Source organism: Lonchura striata, chromosome 1 (genome assembly GCF_046129695.1).
Source record: "Lonchura striata isolate bLonStr1 chromosome 1, bLonStr1.mat, whole genome shotgun sequence".
Classification (NCBI taxonomy): Eukaryota; Metazoa; Chordata; class Aves; order Passeriformes; family Estrildidae; genus Lonchura; species Lonchura striata.
Window position 1 is genome coordinate 86,888,546 of NC_134603.1, and position 19,161 is coordinate 86,907,706.

The 19,161-nt window shown below is 37.3% G+C and overlaps 1 protein-coding gene across 1 annotated transcript; it reads left to right on the plus strand.

Annotated features, from left to right (window-relative positions):
* Positions 1–2,556: 2,556 nt before the first annotated feature.
* Positions 2,557–8,337, plus strand: PRL (prolactin). The gene is made up of 5 exons (XM_021553415.2): positions 2,557–2,584; positions 4,018–4,199; positions 4,583–4,690; positions 6,097–6,276; positions 8,146–8,337. Exons 1-5 carry the CDS (start codon positions 2,557–2,559, stop codon positions 8,335–8,337), a joined length of 690 nt encoding a protein of 229 aa, XP_021409090.1.
* The last annotated feature ends 10,824 nt before the right edge of the window (positions 8,338–19,161 follow it).

Here is a 19,161-nt window from a genome sequence, read left to right on the forward strand (position 1 = left end):
AAAATAGGCAATTAGGTGGTTATTGGGGGCTAGAATGAGCTTCCTTTCCATGATTCAGAGAATAATCAGAGACAATGGAATGCCATATTTCTATGTCTTTGGACAATATAGAGCCAGGTCACTTTCAAAAGGCAGAAGGAAGCATTTTCAGCTACTTTCAAGTTTTTATTCAACTTTAAATAGGACAAAATTCCTAATTTATAAAAGAAAATAAACATTTTAATCTATTTGTTTATGTTTACTGTAACTCTTCCTCTCTTTTCTTTCTCTCCCTTTTTTTTTTTTTTTTTTTTTTTTTCATCTTTGGTACTAGTAAGAAATTATGTTCACTTGAAGTGCAGGTCTGGGAATCAGGAATTTTATTTTATTTTTTTCCCCTCAAGATTTCCTGTGCAGACACAAATAAACTTAACCTCTATGTCAGTTCTCACACCTGGTAAAAGAACTTCACCTTTATACTTATCTACTTTATAGAGAGTGTCTTCTCTCCCGCTTATGATTCTTGATTGCTGCCAATTTTAATCCATTCATGTTTGTAAAGTATTTGAGGATGAAAGGTGCAAGAGAAAATTAAATTGTCTTATTTTGTGGTAAACTATTTTAAATAAAACATCATGCAATGATTTCAAATAAACCACTCTCTTGTGATCTACATTTAGGATGCTTGTCTACATTTACACAGCAAGAGGCAGGTTATCCTCCAAGCTAAGTCATATGAGGATGCTGACTTCAGCTGATGCCATCAGGCCTCAAAGAAGGGTCCCTGTCCAAAAATAGAGAAGACAGACTAGGGAGTTTACCTGTTGTCTTTGTTATCTAGTCCCTAATATTAATTAACTCAGTGTCTTATTTTGGCCCCACTACCAAATCCTCAAAATTCCAAGAAAAGGAGACTAGTGAATGAAAGAGCAACAGGTGGTTTGAGAACTGTTCATTCATCTAATTCACAGGACTCTTCTAATATAAGATACCAGGATTTTTCAGTCTCCCTGTAATCTTATTGAGGCAGGTTTTCAAATGAAGCTGAATGAAATCAAGCTTATAAAGCCATTAACTGAGGTTTAGAAGGCAGCAGTTTTTTCTACCATCCATGCTAGAGTTTTTCTGTGGCCCCATTCTAATATTACTGCCTTCATCAAATTGCCACTTTTCCTGCTGCAGACAGCAACTGCTTCAGCAACTGCTCAGCAGAACCTCAATTTCCAGTAAAGGTGCAGACTCTAAGCAGAAAAAACTGTTCTAGCAAAAATCCCAGAACTTAGCAAAGGTAGACCACCTGTTACTGGTTCTGGTTTATTGCTAAAGTATCTTGTCTTCCAAGGAATGCCTCTCCTAAATGCTTAGCCTTTCTTCTCCGTTGTTCACCATTACTTCAAGGATCCTGAAATACTGAGGGATTCTGGGTTGCATGTATACCCATTCCACAGGTATGGAACAAGTTGTCTAAAGGCAAGAAAATTCATTAACACTGTATGCCTTATTCATCATGACCACCTCCTTTGGAAAGTTTCTCCATGGGTAAATGCACCTGAGAAACAGATGAAAGGTTATATATTTGCTAACATATTCATGCAGATGAGCCTCACACGAGAAGAAAACAGGGCCAACCTGCTTGGGCTGGTTTGCAGCTTACCACAGATGCATCAGAACTGAGAACAAACCTCACTGCTGACGACAGCATGTGTTTTGCATGTGGTGGAAATGCCCATCTTTTACGCAGGTTTTTGAGTGTAGAAAGTAATTTTGTAGAGGCTGGGTTTGTTTTTTTAAATAATACTAACTTATTCATGAGACATTTCAGATTAAGCAGATATAACTTCTACCTCTTCAATTCTTCTAAATTTTTCCCTTTTTTTATATATAAAAACTCAGTCTACTTCTCTAAGCATCTCTCAGACAGAGGATCAGTTATACCAAGATTTGTGTTGTGTAATATATTTTTTAAGTTACCACTAATGTCATATCTATAATCCTACAGATAGTGACCTGTCTTTCCAGGAGCCAGAGTTCTCTTTACTCCGGATAAATTTCTGTTCAATTTATGCTATTCCTCTCAATGGGGATACTGCAAACTACTGTTTGCCTCTCACAAATGGCCAGAATTTTAATGTAAGCAAGCTTAGATGGCTGAAGCACCAAGGATGGATGAGAAGACTATTACGGGGAGTGGGAACAGTAGGCTAGAAACATTGAGAAAATCTGTCTCAGAACTGGAGATTTCCAGGATCAATGGCATTTTCACCTCATTCAGGGCAAAATATTGGCAGTCTTTTCGTTCACTCGTACTTGGGATCCCACAGCTCAACTTATTAATGAAATTCCCCCTCACAGCTCAAATTAAAAAAAAAAAAAAATAAAAATAACCAAAAAATACTGAATATGAATGTGGAAGAAAGGCAATTTGATGTTTGTAATTATGGAGGCAAACTCCACAACCTGCTGAATGTATGCAAAATGGACCCTGCATGGTGTATATAAGAGCAGTATGTGCAGAGAATAGCAGCAAGAATTGAGATTTCTTTCTGGTAAGGAAAGTCATCATCCAGAATCCCAACCATGAGCACCAAGGGGGCTTCACTGAAAGGTAAGAACTTTAACATTCATCTGCTGACAATTTTTCTACTTTTTTCTATTTCAATTGAATTAGGAGGCATCTGAAATGTAACAGGTCTAGAAAATGAGGTCTTCCAGCCATGTAATTTTGCAGAAAGGACAAAACCAGAAGAAAGAAGCTTGATGCCTTTTATCATCTAAGTGTACCTTTGCGTTGGTTGGTGTCACAAAAAATTGGCTTGAGGGATGTCACACCTTGCATGTGCAAGTTTGGATCTGGACTGGTTTGCTGTACCACTCAGAAGGCTATGACCAGACGTCATTACCCACAAGTCTAGAGATGATGCGGTAATTTTGAAATGAATGTTTTCAAAACATCCATCAACTTTCCAAGCCAACAAGTCTCAGGTTTTCATAGAGTTATTCCTTAGAATACTTTCCTAGCTGCAGCGTCCAACATGTACCTTGCTCATGGGGGAGGAGGAAATCTTATATCAATATTGTGTAAATCCACATTTTTGAATGTAGAGCTATAAAGAAACTTATCACATGAATGCTTAGGGATAGTTTTGCTGATATATAATGAACACTTTAATTGAGCATTTTAAATATTTCTAGTGAACCAGTATAGGTAACAGGTCAATTTCCAGAAGTAAAAGTCTCAGAACATTCATTTACCAAATATTTTCTTTTAATTATTTGCCATTGTTTTTCTCTGTACATTATATTTCACTGAATAAAAAACTCTGCTAAGTTAACATGAAAAGTTTTAAAGAGATTACACTTTTTGCTTAGATAATGAGAAGTCCTCTATATCAGTTTCAGAAGCTCAGGAGAAAAGCAAAAACTATTACTGATTTCTTAGAAGTAGGAAATTTAGGGTTAAACTCTAAAGAGAAAAGAAGCACAGCTGGTGGAAATCTTTGAAGGAACTCCCAGGACAATCACAGCCTTAAGAGTGACCTAACCACCCTCCCACAAAAATTAATTTTAACTCCAAATGTTTGCAAGGAAGAAAGGGACCTCTGGCAGGAGGAGGGGGAAAAAAAAGGAAAGAAAGAAAAAAAATACAATCTATTTTCCAAACTTATATGTCTGTGTAAATATAATTATGTATCTATATTTGCACTAAGAAGTTTGATTTGTTTTTTTTTCTCCTGTTTATCATTCTGTAATAAAGTCAGGCATGTAGTCAGAATACACCACAGCACAGGCTACCTTGTCTCCTCAAACTCTGTAACTGGCTCTGCTATACCATGAGGATGACAGAGGGGAGAAAGGATAAAAGAGTTATAGAATTACAGTGTGTCTGTACTCCACTGTTTTTCAGCAGCCAGCACAGGGGTTACTCTGAGCCGTGTGACAGCACACCCCAAATCACCCAGCATCTGGCCCTCACAGCTGCTTCTAAATATGCCTGCAAGTCAATGTGAGCCCATTTCACTGTGTTTTAAACTTGAACAGGTTTGTTGCTGGCAGCCCTTCTGGTGTCCCACATGCTTCTGACAAAGGAAGGAGTGACCTCTTTGCCAATCTGCCCCAATGGATCTGTCAATTGCCAACTCTCCCTTGAGGAGCTTTTTGACCGAGCAGTTAAACTTTCACACTACATTCACTTCCTCTCTTCGGAAATGTTCAATGAATTTGTAAGTAGTATTTTCCTGAGAGCAAGAAAATATAAAATTGCAATTTAATACTTTTTAATCACAAACATATGTTAACATATAATAAGTAAACAAATATGACTGCTATCTGGTGAAAGTCCAAATGGTGACCAAATTGGTATATAGTCCTGAATGTTGCTAAGATCTCCAGCACTTCTATTAAAAGATACCATTTTCCCATCATTCTTTATCTGTGGAACATTTGTTTTTGCTGGGTGCCAGTTCCACTCTAGAGACTCACCAGAAACTTTTGACCTTTACAGCATAAAAGCAGTGATAAAAGCTATGGAACAATGATTAGCTAGCACAGTGTTTGAACTGAAGCTCTTACCTTCTGTCTCAGTAACACCTGTACTGATCTGCAGGATGAACGCTATGCCCAGGGCCGGGGTTTCATTGCAAAAGCTGTCAACAGCTGCCACACTGCGTCTTTAACCACTCCTGAAGATAAGGAGCAGGCTCAGCAGATTCATGTAAGTCCCACTTCCAGTGTAATTCAGTGTAAGATTGAGCCGGGGAAGGCCGGGAAGGAGGGTTACAGAATAGTGAGGCATCTTTCAGAGTGAGAGGGGGATCAACTCAATCAGAATATAAAAGCCATAAAGAGGAAAACATGAAAAAGCCAAAGTTGATTTAACATTTGCTGATACTAAGTTACAAATCATACAGCATATATAAATACCAGTCACTTTCATCATCCCTTCCTTTTCCTGTATGGTACATTTAATCACTGCATCTTAATTCCAATTAAAATACTACCTCATGGAGCAATGCCAGTTACCATGTTTGTGCAGTACTGAGAACACTACAACCTTCAAACATTATCTTAAAATATCTTATAAACAATTCATGTATTTGCAAACATAAAACACATTGCTGTATGTAGACAGGTAAATAGTTATCTGGTAACTCAAACACTGGCATTATCAAAAAACCATTGACTAGACATTCTTCCTGTTACCAGAAGGCAAAAGTGGTCACATCATCATCGAAATACAAAGACCCTAGTGTGAAAATCTGCAAAATATCTGTAAATAGAAGCACACTACATACATACATCATTTATAATAACTATAAACTTCAGTGAAGATGATCTCATTCAGTCTATGCTCACAGATATGATTTGAAAATTCTCTGGAGAAAAAAATAAGCAGAGCTGTATAAATGGGGCTGTTCTGCAGTGAAATCTCTACCAGTGTCATGGTGGTAGTGTTATCTTCACAATCCCACAGTATCACTAGATTCTCGTGTCATTTAGAAATTCTAGTAGGAGCAATAGAATTCACAGCTGTGCATTTAGCAAAGAAGAAATGGTTTTAATGCTGTCACAAACTTAACCATAGGCTTGATGAATTCCTATTGCCCACAAGAAAGGATAATTTTTAAAACCAGAAAGCTACTGCTGGAAGCACTATTGTTCAAAGGGGAGGACAGAAGAATTATGTAGAGGCAATAAAAGCTATTTGGTGGTTTACCATAATGTGCACCTTCCAGTCAGTACTAAATTAAAAAAAAATAATAAAAATAATCAGCGGATTTTAAAACATCCATCGAAAATCGGATAAGGAGTTCTGGATTTGCTGTTACAGAGATGTGACACAGTTATGCTTGCTAGTCTTTAATGCTGAGAGTGTTCAATTATATTTTTCACTGCAATATGGCTCATGCAAACATTGTAGAACATGATGACATCAATGACAAACTTCAAAAATGCAATTGCATAGAGGTATCTAAGACAGGCCTATAGGGCACATTCAGTGACAGGTCCTGGAATAAATTCCTAAATCAAAATGTCTGAGGACACTGCTCTAAATTACTTCTAATTTTGCCAGTATTTAGCTTTCTTCTTTAACCACCTTTCCTTACTATGTGTGTGCAGCACGAAGACCTACTGAATTTAATACTGAGAGTTCTGCGTTCCTGGAATGATCCCCTGATCCACCTGGCCTCTGAAGTACAAAGAATCAAAGAAGCTCCAGAAACCATTCTCTGGAAGGCTGTGGAGATTGAAGAACAAAACAAGCGACTTCTAGAAGGAATGGAGAAAATAGTTGGGCGGGTAAGTCGATCCTTAGCACCCTTCTAGACAATTGCTTTAAGGAAGACATGTACATTGATAGGCTCTCCCTACCTGGAATATGAAAGGAAACAATAGATGTGAAGAAAAACAGGGGAGAGAAAGTAGTTGAGTCTGAGAACTTTTCAGCTTTCTTCTTTCAGATTTCTTTTCTTCTGCTATCTTGCAATTTCTAAAGAGACAATGTGATATGATTGTCACAGAATAACCCATCACACTCCCAGTTATGCTTCAGGGGAAGGTGTAATCATCAGGACTGACTATGGTCATTCTATCTTTGAGTATTTTTAATTTGTAATCCTGATTGTTTAAGGATGCATCTCCATTTTTTTCCATATGCACGTATTTATACATATACAAGTTTAAGCATATTTATATGCATCTATATACAAACAGGTATTATGCAGAGGTTTTGGAAACATACTGTTTAAAATGGCTCTGGGAGTCTGGGCTATTGCAAAGATGTGGCATACAAAGTAACCCTGACATCTTTAATTTCTCTTTTCACACCATACTGATTCCTCTGGATTCTGTGTCTGACTTGGTTCCCGCTATACTTGTGAGTTTAGACAATAAGGCTGCTGTCTCACAAAACCTGTACTTGAATAGCTCTTGTTACCACTAATTGATTGAAAGCTTTCCTGAATAAAATCTGCTCTCGCTTGTTTATTTTTAAAGGGGCCTCTGTTAGTCAGTGAATTTATCATTCTTTCAGAGAGTTAGATGCTGACAAGTGGTTCTGACTTCACTGTTCTGAGCAGCTGAACAGCGCAAAGAGTGCCACCATCATTGTAATCACACTTTCCACTCGATCACTCATGGTCTGTCTTTCACTTAGGTGTCTCTTCACTCTGAAACCTTATACCATCCAAGCTACAAATACATTTATCAGTGTAATCAAATACATCTCTATCTATGTGTAAAAAGGGCACAGCTGAGGGTCCATGATAAGAGTAAAAAGTCAGGTATTGCTCCAGTTGCCCTGTCACCACCTTCTCATTCACATTATTTACAGAAAGAGATAAGACTGGCTCATTCATTAGTGTCAAACCATATTTTTAAGTCATAGTGGGTCTATTTTTTTTATCCTTTCACTTAAACTGAATGATAGCAGCTCCACAGATACTCTCCTGTATGTCTTTTCAAAGTACTTGAGTGAAATAAGGATGGTGCACAAGCATGAATAGGCACAGACTTCCTTCCTGCTATGAAAGGTAGATTTATGTGATAAGAGAAAATTAATGATTGTCTTCAAACAAGGAGACCTAAACTAGTCTTCACCTCAAATACTAACTCATTACATGTGTTCCCACATGTAGCTTTCTAACATTAGAAGTCATTGTATCATTCAGCTTTTTTTTTTTTTTTTTTTTTTTTTAATGAGGCCTAGTACTTCTGAATATGTATTACTGAGAGATTTTTCTGATAAGGGCTGAGACTAATCTGTTGCACACGAACAACTTCTAAGAACAAGTTTTAACAAAGTTTTCAAGGTGGAGGGAGCCAAAGAGAGATGTTGCTGATGAGTCCAAGCATGACGGAAGGATTGATTTCTCTGCAAAGTCAGGTTTCTCTGAATACTGGTTAACACACTAGTTCTCTTAAAATGCTACTGAGGCAGTTATGCTTTTCACATATTTTAGGAAAATAAACTGAAAAATATAATAAATTTGTTCAAAATCTGAATGAAGATATAGAACATTATATGGAATAATGTGAGCCACAACAGAAAGCACATCAGAAGACATACACTAGTAACTAGCATTCTTTAAGAGCAGTGTTTTAAATTCTGCCTTCTACATCCAGTCAGGCTCACTATTATTTAGTATTAATACTACTTTGTGCATTTAGGTTCACTCTGGGGAGGTCGAAAATGACATTTACACTCCTTGGGATGGACTCCCATCCCTGCAGCTTGCTGATGAGGACTCCAGGCTCTTTGCCTTTTACAACCTGCTTCACTGCCTCCGCCGAGATTCCCACAAAATTGACAACTATCTCAAGGTTTTGAAGTGCCGCCTAATCCACGACAACAATTGTTGAGTAGTCATGGGCCTGATCATGTACTGAAGTCATTCATCGTGTTTTCTTTATGCTTTCCCACTTTATGAAAATCACACTGTGCAGAAGCTGTATCATTAGTAACTTTCAAGCATGTTTGTATGAATTCTGGCTGCAACAATTAGCACCACATGTGTCAGTGCTTTAAAATATTACCAACTTCTTGTATGACAAGAATATACTTTTCTGTCTAATCTTCTCCCCTAGTAGTATTTCAGTGACAAACAGGTCATGCATATAAAAATAAAAATTCTTAAATCCAAAAGCATGTAACACTGGGTGGTATGAGTGAATAAAAAATAGATGGCATGGTATATAACTTTAACAGTAGCTTCTCTTTTGGGATCTCAATCTCCAGTTACTGATGACAGGATTTCTTACTTGCATTGGTCCTTACAACCTGTCCAAAAAGAGAGGAAACAAAAAGCAGGGACATAAAAAGGCAGATTAATCACACTAAACTACCCTAAAGTGATTTTTTTTTGTCTGAGATCCAATCTGCTTTTATTGACTCCTTTACTCGGTACAAAATCTGTCAGTGCAGGGGAGAGAAAGGTTAAGAAATACTCCTGGCTAGCACAGCCTTTGATTCCCTATGCAATCCATGGAGAGAGAAGACACATCCAGTATTTTTAGGACAGAAATACAGATATATTTACATCTCTACTGATGTGAAAAGGCATTTCCAAGGGAAGGTTCATTATATTTCAGGTAACTATCTGAGGGCAAAGGAACCAGCTGGTTTCAGTAGGTCTCAAAAGGCAATGATGGGCATTCATATCATATCCATATACCTTTCACATTCCTCCCAAGCAATGTGGTGGCTGCAGTTACTTGAAGAATTTTGATGCCATAAAAAGGCACCAGTTGAGCTGAGGTGTCCTTTGTCTCCATTGTCTCTGGTATATCTCCATTCTCCAACTCAATTTGGGTTGAGTTAAAAAGTTTTTAGGGCACTCATTTGAAAACACTATGGTTACACATTGAAAATTTCTAAAGATCAAAACAACTGACTACTTTTGAAAAAAATCTGTCTTACAGTCATACAGCAAGTAAGAAGCCAAATTTCAAGAGAAGCCGCTGACCGTAGACCGTATCAATATGTTGTCTTTGTAAGCAATAAATAAACTCAGCCTTGGCTTCATCACACAGTTTTAGCAAACAGGAGCTTAATTTTGAATTAGCTTCTCCTGGAGTTGACTTCCCACTAGACAAGCATGATGCACTGCTCCAGGTTGGAACCAGCTCAGAGGAATAGTGAAGCACCAGAGTAGATGGGTTTGAAGGCTTAAGCCTTTCATTACCATAACAGAATAAGCACAGCCATAATTGGTATTTACATAAGAGATTAGACAATACCAACTGCTAGGAAGGTCTCATTTTAGCCATTTCTCCAAGAACGCGATGATACTTGTATTTCTAATTGTGTGTATATATATATATATATATATATATATATAATGGCCTCTTAATCTCTTCATGTTTTCAATTATTGATTGCCTCAGGCTTTTTGTGAATAAGTATACACTAAGTCAAATTTTAATCTATAAAAAATCATCTTTACAGTAAGCAAATTCCTTGTAGGACAGTCACAACTGACATATTTCTTAAGCTCTGAAATGCACAAAACCTGGGGTAAATGCAACAGCAGTTTAACAACACACAGCTGTACAGCACAGTCATGGAAGAAAATGGGTAAAATTTGCCTGACAAAATGCAAGTGTCCCAACTAGAATTTAAAATGGTTTTAATATTCTGCTTTTTGTTATAATGCCAGTGGAGGTGGGGGGGGAGGGGGGGAACATTTTAAAGGAAAGGGAAAAAAAAGAAAAATAAAAAGAAAATATGTCCTTTGTAATTATCATAAGTGCTTAGAATTACAGTGTGAGTTCTTATTGAAAAGAAAACATGAATAATGGGACTAGTCTGTATTGAGCTGGAAAAACAATTATGCCTCACTGAGCAAACTCCTACCTCAGAATCTCTTTAGAATTCAAAAGCAACTTGATTAATAGGGTACACATTCATAATTTTGCACTTATATGACTAGATCTAAAACAATTACTTTCATTAACTGCTTAAAAATTACAGTGCTAAAACAACTGTTTAAAACTTGTATGCACTGCCTTTATATAGACTATTTTAGCACAATTATGAGTTTTTTAATTTCATAAGGAAAGGTACAAGAGGATGACAAAAAAGATAATCTAAACAACTGAAAAGCTATCTGTTTTGCAGCTGCTTAACTAAAGTAGCATTAAAAAGTGATTTGGTTAATATTCTCAGTCATCACAGCTGTCACAGAGACAGAGAAAAATAGAAGCCCATGAAGACATTCCAAGCTACAATTTCACTGTGAAGTGCCCTGCCATGGACAAACCCTTCAGACTCTGAATGTTCAAGCCACAATACAGGTCAATTGGAAAAGCTATTTCTTAGAGTTGCTGGTAGGAAAAACACACACTTATCTTACTATTAGTAGATAGATATTAGGAAAAATGCCTTCAGTGTGAGGGTGGTGAGGAAGTGGCACAGGTTGCCCAGAGATGTTGTGAATGCCCCATCCCTGAAAGTGTTGAAGGCCAGGCTGGTCTCTGAGCAATGTGTTCTAGCAAAAAGTGTCCCTAACCACAAGGGGATTGGGTCTTTATCTGAAGATGATCTTTAAAGGCCCTTCCAAACCTTCTGATTCTAACATTTTGTTAATTAGCACAAGTTTGTAAGTCCTGAGCAACTACTGCTGTTTGTCCAACAAGAAATTACACAGCCAAACTCTTATATGAAACTGAACTTAAAGCAATCATGCTCTTTCTAAGTAAATGAAGCTGATATCTATAAGCATTTTTACTAAGTGTATTAACTCCTGGCCACTTCACAAAATAGCTAGTTCTCTAATTATTTATTCAAAGTCCAAATTTTCCATATTTAAATATTTGTTCATATCTTTACTTCTGCTCATTTAAAATGGTGACAGGACTGGAAAGGTCCACTTAGCTGAAATATAGGTTCTGTTCTCTTTTAAAATTATATTCACACTCCCATAGATGGCACTAAATTTAAGATAACACTTTGTGACATGAAATCTAAGTGGTAGGAAGTTAAGCCAATTCATCACCGAGAGCATTTATCACTGAACTCAACAGAGCAGCATAGATACACAAAATAGAAATCTGACTTGCTATTCATGTGTGTTTCAAGACTCTAGGATGATAGGTAACCACTGGAGCAAACAAAATACTTTGAGGATGATTTTAAAGCCAATAAGGGAAGATTTTATTCATAATATATGTCATTTGGAATCAGCTGCTTAACTAATAATGTGATAATCTTTCTATCATCCTTTTTTTTAACTCTTTTTCATTTGAGATCCTACAAAAAGCCTCCAGTGTTTGATCTATAGCATGGCAACCCATCTGTACAATAGAGTTGACCTTTATAATATAATTTCAAAGAAAACCTACAATTCTGATAACAAGGGATACACAGTGTAGAACCCACACATCATCTAAATTTAATTTTTGAACAACAGAAATTCTCTGAGGGCTACATTTTAAACAGTCTGCTTATTTTGGATTAAATTTATACAAGCAATCGTGTCAGGAATGTAAACTCAGTAATCATACTTATGTATATGTCCATACACTAAAAAAATCTAGTAGTACAATCATGCATGGGAATAACATCACAGGCATACACATTCTCACTGAAACTACTGGGTTTGGTGATCTGTAAAATAATAGCATATATGACTATTTCTGTCACTAGCTCTTAATGACTTGCAAATCACTTTGCTAAATCTTGAAGTCTGATGTTGAGCCTCAATGTTCAATTCAACTGAAATTTAAGATTAACTACACACAGATTTATATTAATCTCTAAAAAGAGTTTAAAAGTTTTAAAACATTATGACACTCTTTTGAAATTCTTCATGTTCATAGCCATCTTAAGGAATGAGGCTAAATTCAACATCAGTCTTGGAAAACAGTAGAAGTGTCAGCCATGGTTTTCCAACTTTTTTTTCTCCAAACAACTCAATGACTACCAGATAAATTTTAGCAATATCTATTATTATTGAAATTTTAAAGTTGCATTTAGCTATATACCCCATTACTAAATACTATTTTTTTTTTAAAACTTACATTTTTTCATGGTAATTTTTTGTTTCCTTTCCCGCATTCAGCTATGGGGAGGAAATAAAAACAGACAAGCAATGGTGCCTAATGTCCTCTGAACTATATCTTATTTTCCATACAGTGAAAGCAGTACAAACTGTCCTTATTTTTGGTGAAAAAAATAAGAAGTCAGAGACTTCTCCCATTTGACTTTTGGAATATACAAAAAATGCAAGGCCATTTTGAAGGTTACAGAGCCCACCTTCCAATCTACAATTTTAATTTAATAGGGAAATAAAAGACCATGTTGCTTACATTGTCACTAATTCTTTTTCATGCCCTTTTAATCACCCACCAATCCCATGCTAACATTCTGGGGTTTAGGAAGACATGTCTTGGACAGTACCCTTTTCTGCAAATTCCCATCTTTTAAATAATCTCAATATTTTCATTTAAAAAATATAACATAGTAGACAATATTTGTTAAAGAACACTTTTACCACAAATTCTTCACTAAATTTCATCAAGTCAGCTACCAGAAAGTGCTTTGCCAAGCATAATAACGAACAGTATTTACTGACAATATTTAATAACAGTAGTCCGTCAAAAAGAGAATTTTCTTATAAAAACATCACCACGCTAATTACAGGAACAGCTTTCCCTTTTTTTTTAAATGATAGGGTTCATTACACCGAAGAGCTCACATCACTTATTAATTCACAAGTGACAACGTGAGTCATCAAAAATGCTAAGAGCACTCACTCTAGTATATCAAAGAAGCTGAAAGTTCATACTGTTTGTATCATACACCACATCTTGCAGAGGATTTTGCAAATACTGAATGGACAACATGTATGTGCACTCAATGAATAGGATTTGATTCATGCACTAAATTACTCTAAAAATATTCCCATTCAATAATGGAATATTTTTCTTTATCAAGATGACTACCTCCCTCCAGCATTCAGTGTCAACTAAGAATACTATATATTTAACATTATTATCAGAATTACTAGACCCACATTCATCAACCAAGTCACTGTTACTGTAAATTAAGGCAGAAGAAAAAAGGAGCCCTTCCCAATAAGATCCTTCTCTGTTAATTTATAATTCAAAGACATAGGAAAGTGTGGTACACAACATTAGCTTGTCTCTCTGGCAGTGTTTTCACTCTTGCTAAAGTAGATAGCTCCTGATACATATATATAGATATTATTCTGCTTACCTTTACTGACTTCATGTTTGAAAGCACTGTGCATGGTTTGCAGGATTAGGCCAATAATCACACATGACAATAGGCTCTTTCTTTAGCCAGATGATTGAAATAACAATAATCTTCCCCAGGACCCAGTCTTGGGAGATTTCCAGCCTGATTTCACGGATAAAAATAGTTCATATAGCACAAAAAACTTTCCAAGCTTTTGATGATTATCCAAGCCTAACTAAAGCCTCAGAATTTTTTTGGATGTTCCAACATCCTGGATCTACAGCAAATGTACTATAACTTAATATGACAAAAGGTACTTGAATTGATTGGATTTGCATGGCATCTTTGTGAGTCCCACGCAATAGAGACCATGGGTCCTCATGTCAATGTTAAGGCAATAAGCAGCTCAGCATTTATTTAAAGTGTTTTCTGTGTTGTTTGCAAGGAATTTGTTCTTCTGTGTCCCTGTTGCACCAAAGCGAGAAAAAAAAGGATTCTGTTCTTTATCATCTTGTACTAGAAAATACCTCACGGTATTAGCAAACTCTCATGTTCTCTCAAGGGCCATGTGATGGAAGAGAGTGCAATGCACAGCCTGAGTTTATTGAGAGATTAGCTTTTGATGTACGGCACCATAAAAAATGTAAAGCAAAAGAATTAGAAATGGTTTTCAAGAAGGTTAGGATACCCATTTATTTTTATTTTCACTTGAGATTCCATCTAAGTGAAAGTAATGTTTAGATGAATATAAGACAAAAAGACTAATACCAAAATAAGTCTTGAAGGTTTTAATACAGTGTTAAATAGTAACACTACTTCACAAGATGGTTTTGGTCCTCTAGAAAACCCTACCTATGCATGTCATAAGTGAGAAAAAAACCACAAAACTATGTTACAGCTGTGAGAGGGAAAAGGTACCTGTGTAATTATTTATGCTGTGCACATCATCTTAATATCAAGCCATGCCATTACTTGCATAGCCTTTTTATCAAAGATATTATGAATACTGCCTTGGCCTAAATTAAGGGTAATATATATTTTATTGTCGTGGCATAAATCTTACCAGGGCCAAAGAGCAGAGCAAAGCTGTAGAATGGTAGTGCATGTACTTCATGTTTAGAGAGATGGTCAATAAACAGCTCCAAAGCTTGCAGTGAATCATAGAATCACTAAATGGTCTGGGTTGGAAGGATCATCTTGTCATCCCCTCCTAAGATGGGCTGGGACATTCTCTAGATCATGTTGCTCAATGCCTGCTTCAACCTGACCTTGAACACTTGTGATAATGGAGCATCTACAGCTTCTCTAAACAATGTTCCAGCATCTCACCACCCTATTTTTAAGTTTTCCTCCTTTTATTTGATCTAAATCTGCCCTCATTCAGTTTACCCTCAAACTTTTGTCCTTTGTCACTACAGGACAAGACACCAAATTTATATATACTTAAGGCAACAATGAGTTCTCCCTGGAATTCCCTGTTCTTCAGGCTAAACAGCCCCAGCTTTCATAGCTTTTCTTCATAGGAGAGGTGTTCCAGCCGGCAGATCATTTCCATGATCCTCTTTTGGATCAGCTCTACCAGTACTTGTACTGGGCACCAAAAAACTAGATACAGTCCTCCAGGTGACATCTCACAAGGACAGAGTAAAGTGGACAGAATCATCTCTCTCAAGCTGATGGCCAAACTTCCTTTGATGAAGACTGTGATTGACTTTCTGGGTTAAAAGTACACATTTGCCAGCTCATATTCAATTTTTTAACCACCAGTATCCCCCAAGCCCTTCTATACAGGGCTGGCCTAAATCTATTCTTCCCCCAGGCTGGATTGGTGCTGGGGATTGTCATGACCCAGGAGCCAGACTTTGCACTTGGGCTTGTTGAACCTCCTGAGGTTTTCATGGGCTCATTTCTCAAGCCTATCAAGGTCTCTCTGGATGACATTCCTTCCCTCCAGCAAATCAAAACATGAAAAAGGGTTTTTCATGGTCCGAGATGAAAGATAATTTTGTTTGAGTTATAACCTTAAAATCAATCAGCAATACTTCTATTACATATACTTAATTGCAGCTGGGCAAACTGCATTTAAATTTACTCTCCAACAAAATAGATTTATATAGTGGGAGGAGGTGGCACTTATAAGGTTATTTTGAAAGCAGAAACTTATTTTATACTAATCCATATATATAATCTGTAAGCTGATCCTTTTCTTTGTTGTTGCTGTTTTTTGTTAAATGCAAAGTATATCACATTTCAACTGTACATGTTGAAGGCATAAGGAAAATGTAACACATATGCACCTCTTTCCTAGAGCTAGTTTCAAGCAGGTAAATATTCCCAAAAAGACTATAAAGTTAAGAAAAGCTTAGGAAATTGAGGGGTTTTATATTTACCATCTCCTTTTTTTTTTAAAAAAAGAAATTTTTCACATGCAATGACCATATAGTAGGAAAGTCAACATTTAGCAAAGAAAAGTCCTTTTATTTGGTTTCAGTTTTTACTTCCTCACAAATAGAGAGACATTCTTTAATCAAGCCAGTCAAACAATCTTTCAGGATTTCTTCCCATGCAGACTGAAATCCTTTCTGGATTCACATTTTTCAGCAAGAAAATGAAAATTTTCAGTGAAATTGCAATTTCATTAGATAATCACCATACTTTCTCTCATGAGAAAATTTCCGTCAAACCACCATTTTAAAACACTTTAAGAAATATTGCTCAGTGGGAAAAGAGACTGAGAAAACATTAAGTATGACCATGAGCTATGCAAAAGCTATAGAGAAATGAAATGTAAAATGTATACCAATACACAGTTCAAGCTGAAAACATAAATAGCAACAACAGGTGTGATGAACATAAGAGGACTCATTGTCATAATTTTTGAAAAACAAGCCTTTTTCTGGAGTTCAAAAAGAGCCACAATTCAGCTAAGTAATACAGACATACAAGTAACATATGACAAACAGCTAATCCAGTAACACTGTGGGTAAAAAAGAGAGACTGACCCAAACCTTATCCCTTTGGCTAGCTTATACAAAGCAAAAATACACAAGGATTCCATCAAAGAAAAGTATTTTATTTTTCTCTCTAGATAAGTTTTTTCTCTTTAGAAATTAGCAGATACTTCCCTATTTGCATTTAGTTATATGGGGTTCTAAGTTTTTAAGATTTCTCCAGCAAGTCCCTTCAGATGGGTTATTTCATTCAAGGCAAACTCAATTTCAAACACAAACCGAACATACCATTTCCACCCCACTGGATATTTTTAAAGAGTTTCCCTTTTTATCATCATCAAACTTAAGAACTTCAAAATCTTGATGGAATTAAACTCAAACTCTGAAATACTGCTTTAAGCAGCCATTGCAAGGTACTGAAAAGCAGAAACAATGAAGGATTAAGCCTGTTTTACTACATCTCCAGGGCCTGAAGAAAAGGCATCTCTGCAGCTGTGCGCCACCACCGGGCATTTTTCAGTGAAGAGCACAAGGCTCAGCAGTGTCCCTCAGGGCCCACGGTGCCCAGTGCGCACAGCGCTCATCGTTCCTGTGATACACCACAGCCACCCGTGGCGATACACCACAGCCACCCGCGGCAATACACCACACCCACCCACGGCAATACACCACAGCCACCCGTGGCACGCTCACTTCCAGCACTGTGGCTGGGTGGGCCTAGGCAAACTGGCAACAGAGCCAAGGCAGAATGCCAGGGAAAAGGGGAATCCATCATTCACCCTGCCAGCTATGGGGACAAAGATGTTGGTGGCCAAGGCATCCCATTCCCTGCAAGGGTTATTTGGGAGCTCGAGCCTCCTGCTGCTGCCCCCAGGGCATGTGGTGCATGGTGAGGGGTGTTGGGAGTTGGAGCAGGGGGAAGAATTTTCCATCAGGCTACAAGGATCCATGCACACATAAAAATTATTGTAAATAAGGGGAGGACAGGGACAAACACCAGTGCCACCCAGCTGTCTAAAGCAGAACGTTCAGCAGTTTTTTGTGGAGTTTGCTGTGGCTTTTCTTTTCATGAAACTGACAAAATCTGGCAACAATGTACTGTGTAAAAAAAGTGACATTTTGACTCTAAGGAAGGAATTATTTGCAATTTGTTTTGAGCAGAAGCTTAGCTCGTGTCAGATGTGAACCTCCAGACAATCATTAGTTTAAACTGCCTGCTATGTGTTTAAAAATTTCAGTCAATTTAGAGCTGATCTGAATTGCAAATGGGATGGTAATAAGCCATTAGGGAATAACATATCTCTCTCATACACTTGCAACCCTCTGCTTTAAGGGGCCTTGACTGTATCCAAATACAAAAATGCCATTTCAGTCATGTGCATTGACAAGCATGGAAGTGTAATGCCCGGCCTTGTAGAGTGGCACTCATGAGGAGAAGACCAGGAGTGGCCACAGGAGTGAAGTACAGCCCCTACAGTGAACAAGAGGCAGCAGTGAGTTTTCCACAGAACAGACAGTGTGGCTTTCTGGTGGCACAGTAGAACACTGGGCTGGCACCTGGTGGCTTGGATTTCTGAGGTTCTGAGGCATTTCGCATCCTCCATGAAGCCATTTTTGTGAAAAATGAGTGATGGGCCATGGTGGGCCATGTAACACCTAAGATTTTCTAAACAAAGTTACCTGTATTTCCTCAAAACTGGCTGCCTAACAACCTCCAGTGTTCAATCAGTGAAAAGCTATATTTTTTTAATTCTTGAGTTTTCAGTTCAAGATAGGGCTCTGCAACACACAAATCTGTTAATTAAGAAATCTGCACAACTAAAACTGAGTAAATATCATACATGACAGCATTTAATAAATAATATTTAAGTAATTAAATAAATTAATATACTATCCAAATTATCTTTTGCTACCAAAGAACATCTTTAATCACTTATATAGGTGTTTCACAGGTAGAAAGACTTTTTTTCACAGCCCTGTAGCCACTCTTACTGTAGCTGTCACGTTTTTATTTACACTACTTCACAAAATCACATATGAAACTCATCTATTTTGTGGTTTCTTGAGTCTGCAGCTGAGGCTGGCTCCATGCACCACAATATCAGCTGATAAGCAAACTACTCTCTACATTCAAGCATATTCCCATGCAGGGATACTGAAGGGATAAATTCAGATCTGATCTGCATCTGTAAAAGTTGAATGCTGGTATCTCAGTGTCAACCAGACCAGTAGATGTTCCCACACCATATGATACTCTTGAAACCCTAGAGATAAAGAATTCCCAAGTGGAATTCTGCGACTCCATTTGCTGCCTGAAGCTACATGTCTAAATACAGGTCCTGGAGATTTTGTTTCTAAAAAACCTCTCTGTGGAGAGGGGACTAACCAGGCACAACCTGGCACAGCAGGCCACAGAGCCTGTGCAGAGTCACATCTCACAGGAGGTCCGGCTGCCACAAACACCATGGTGTTAGCACACTTGCCGGACTGGATTTCTGCAGACCTACCTTTGTTCTCAGGAGAGCAATAAAGTGGA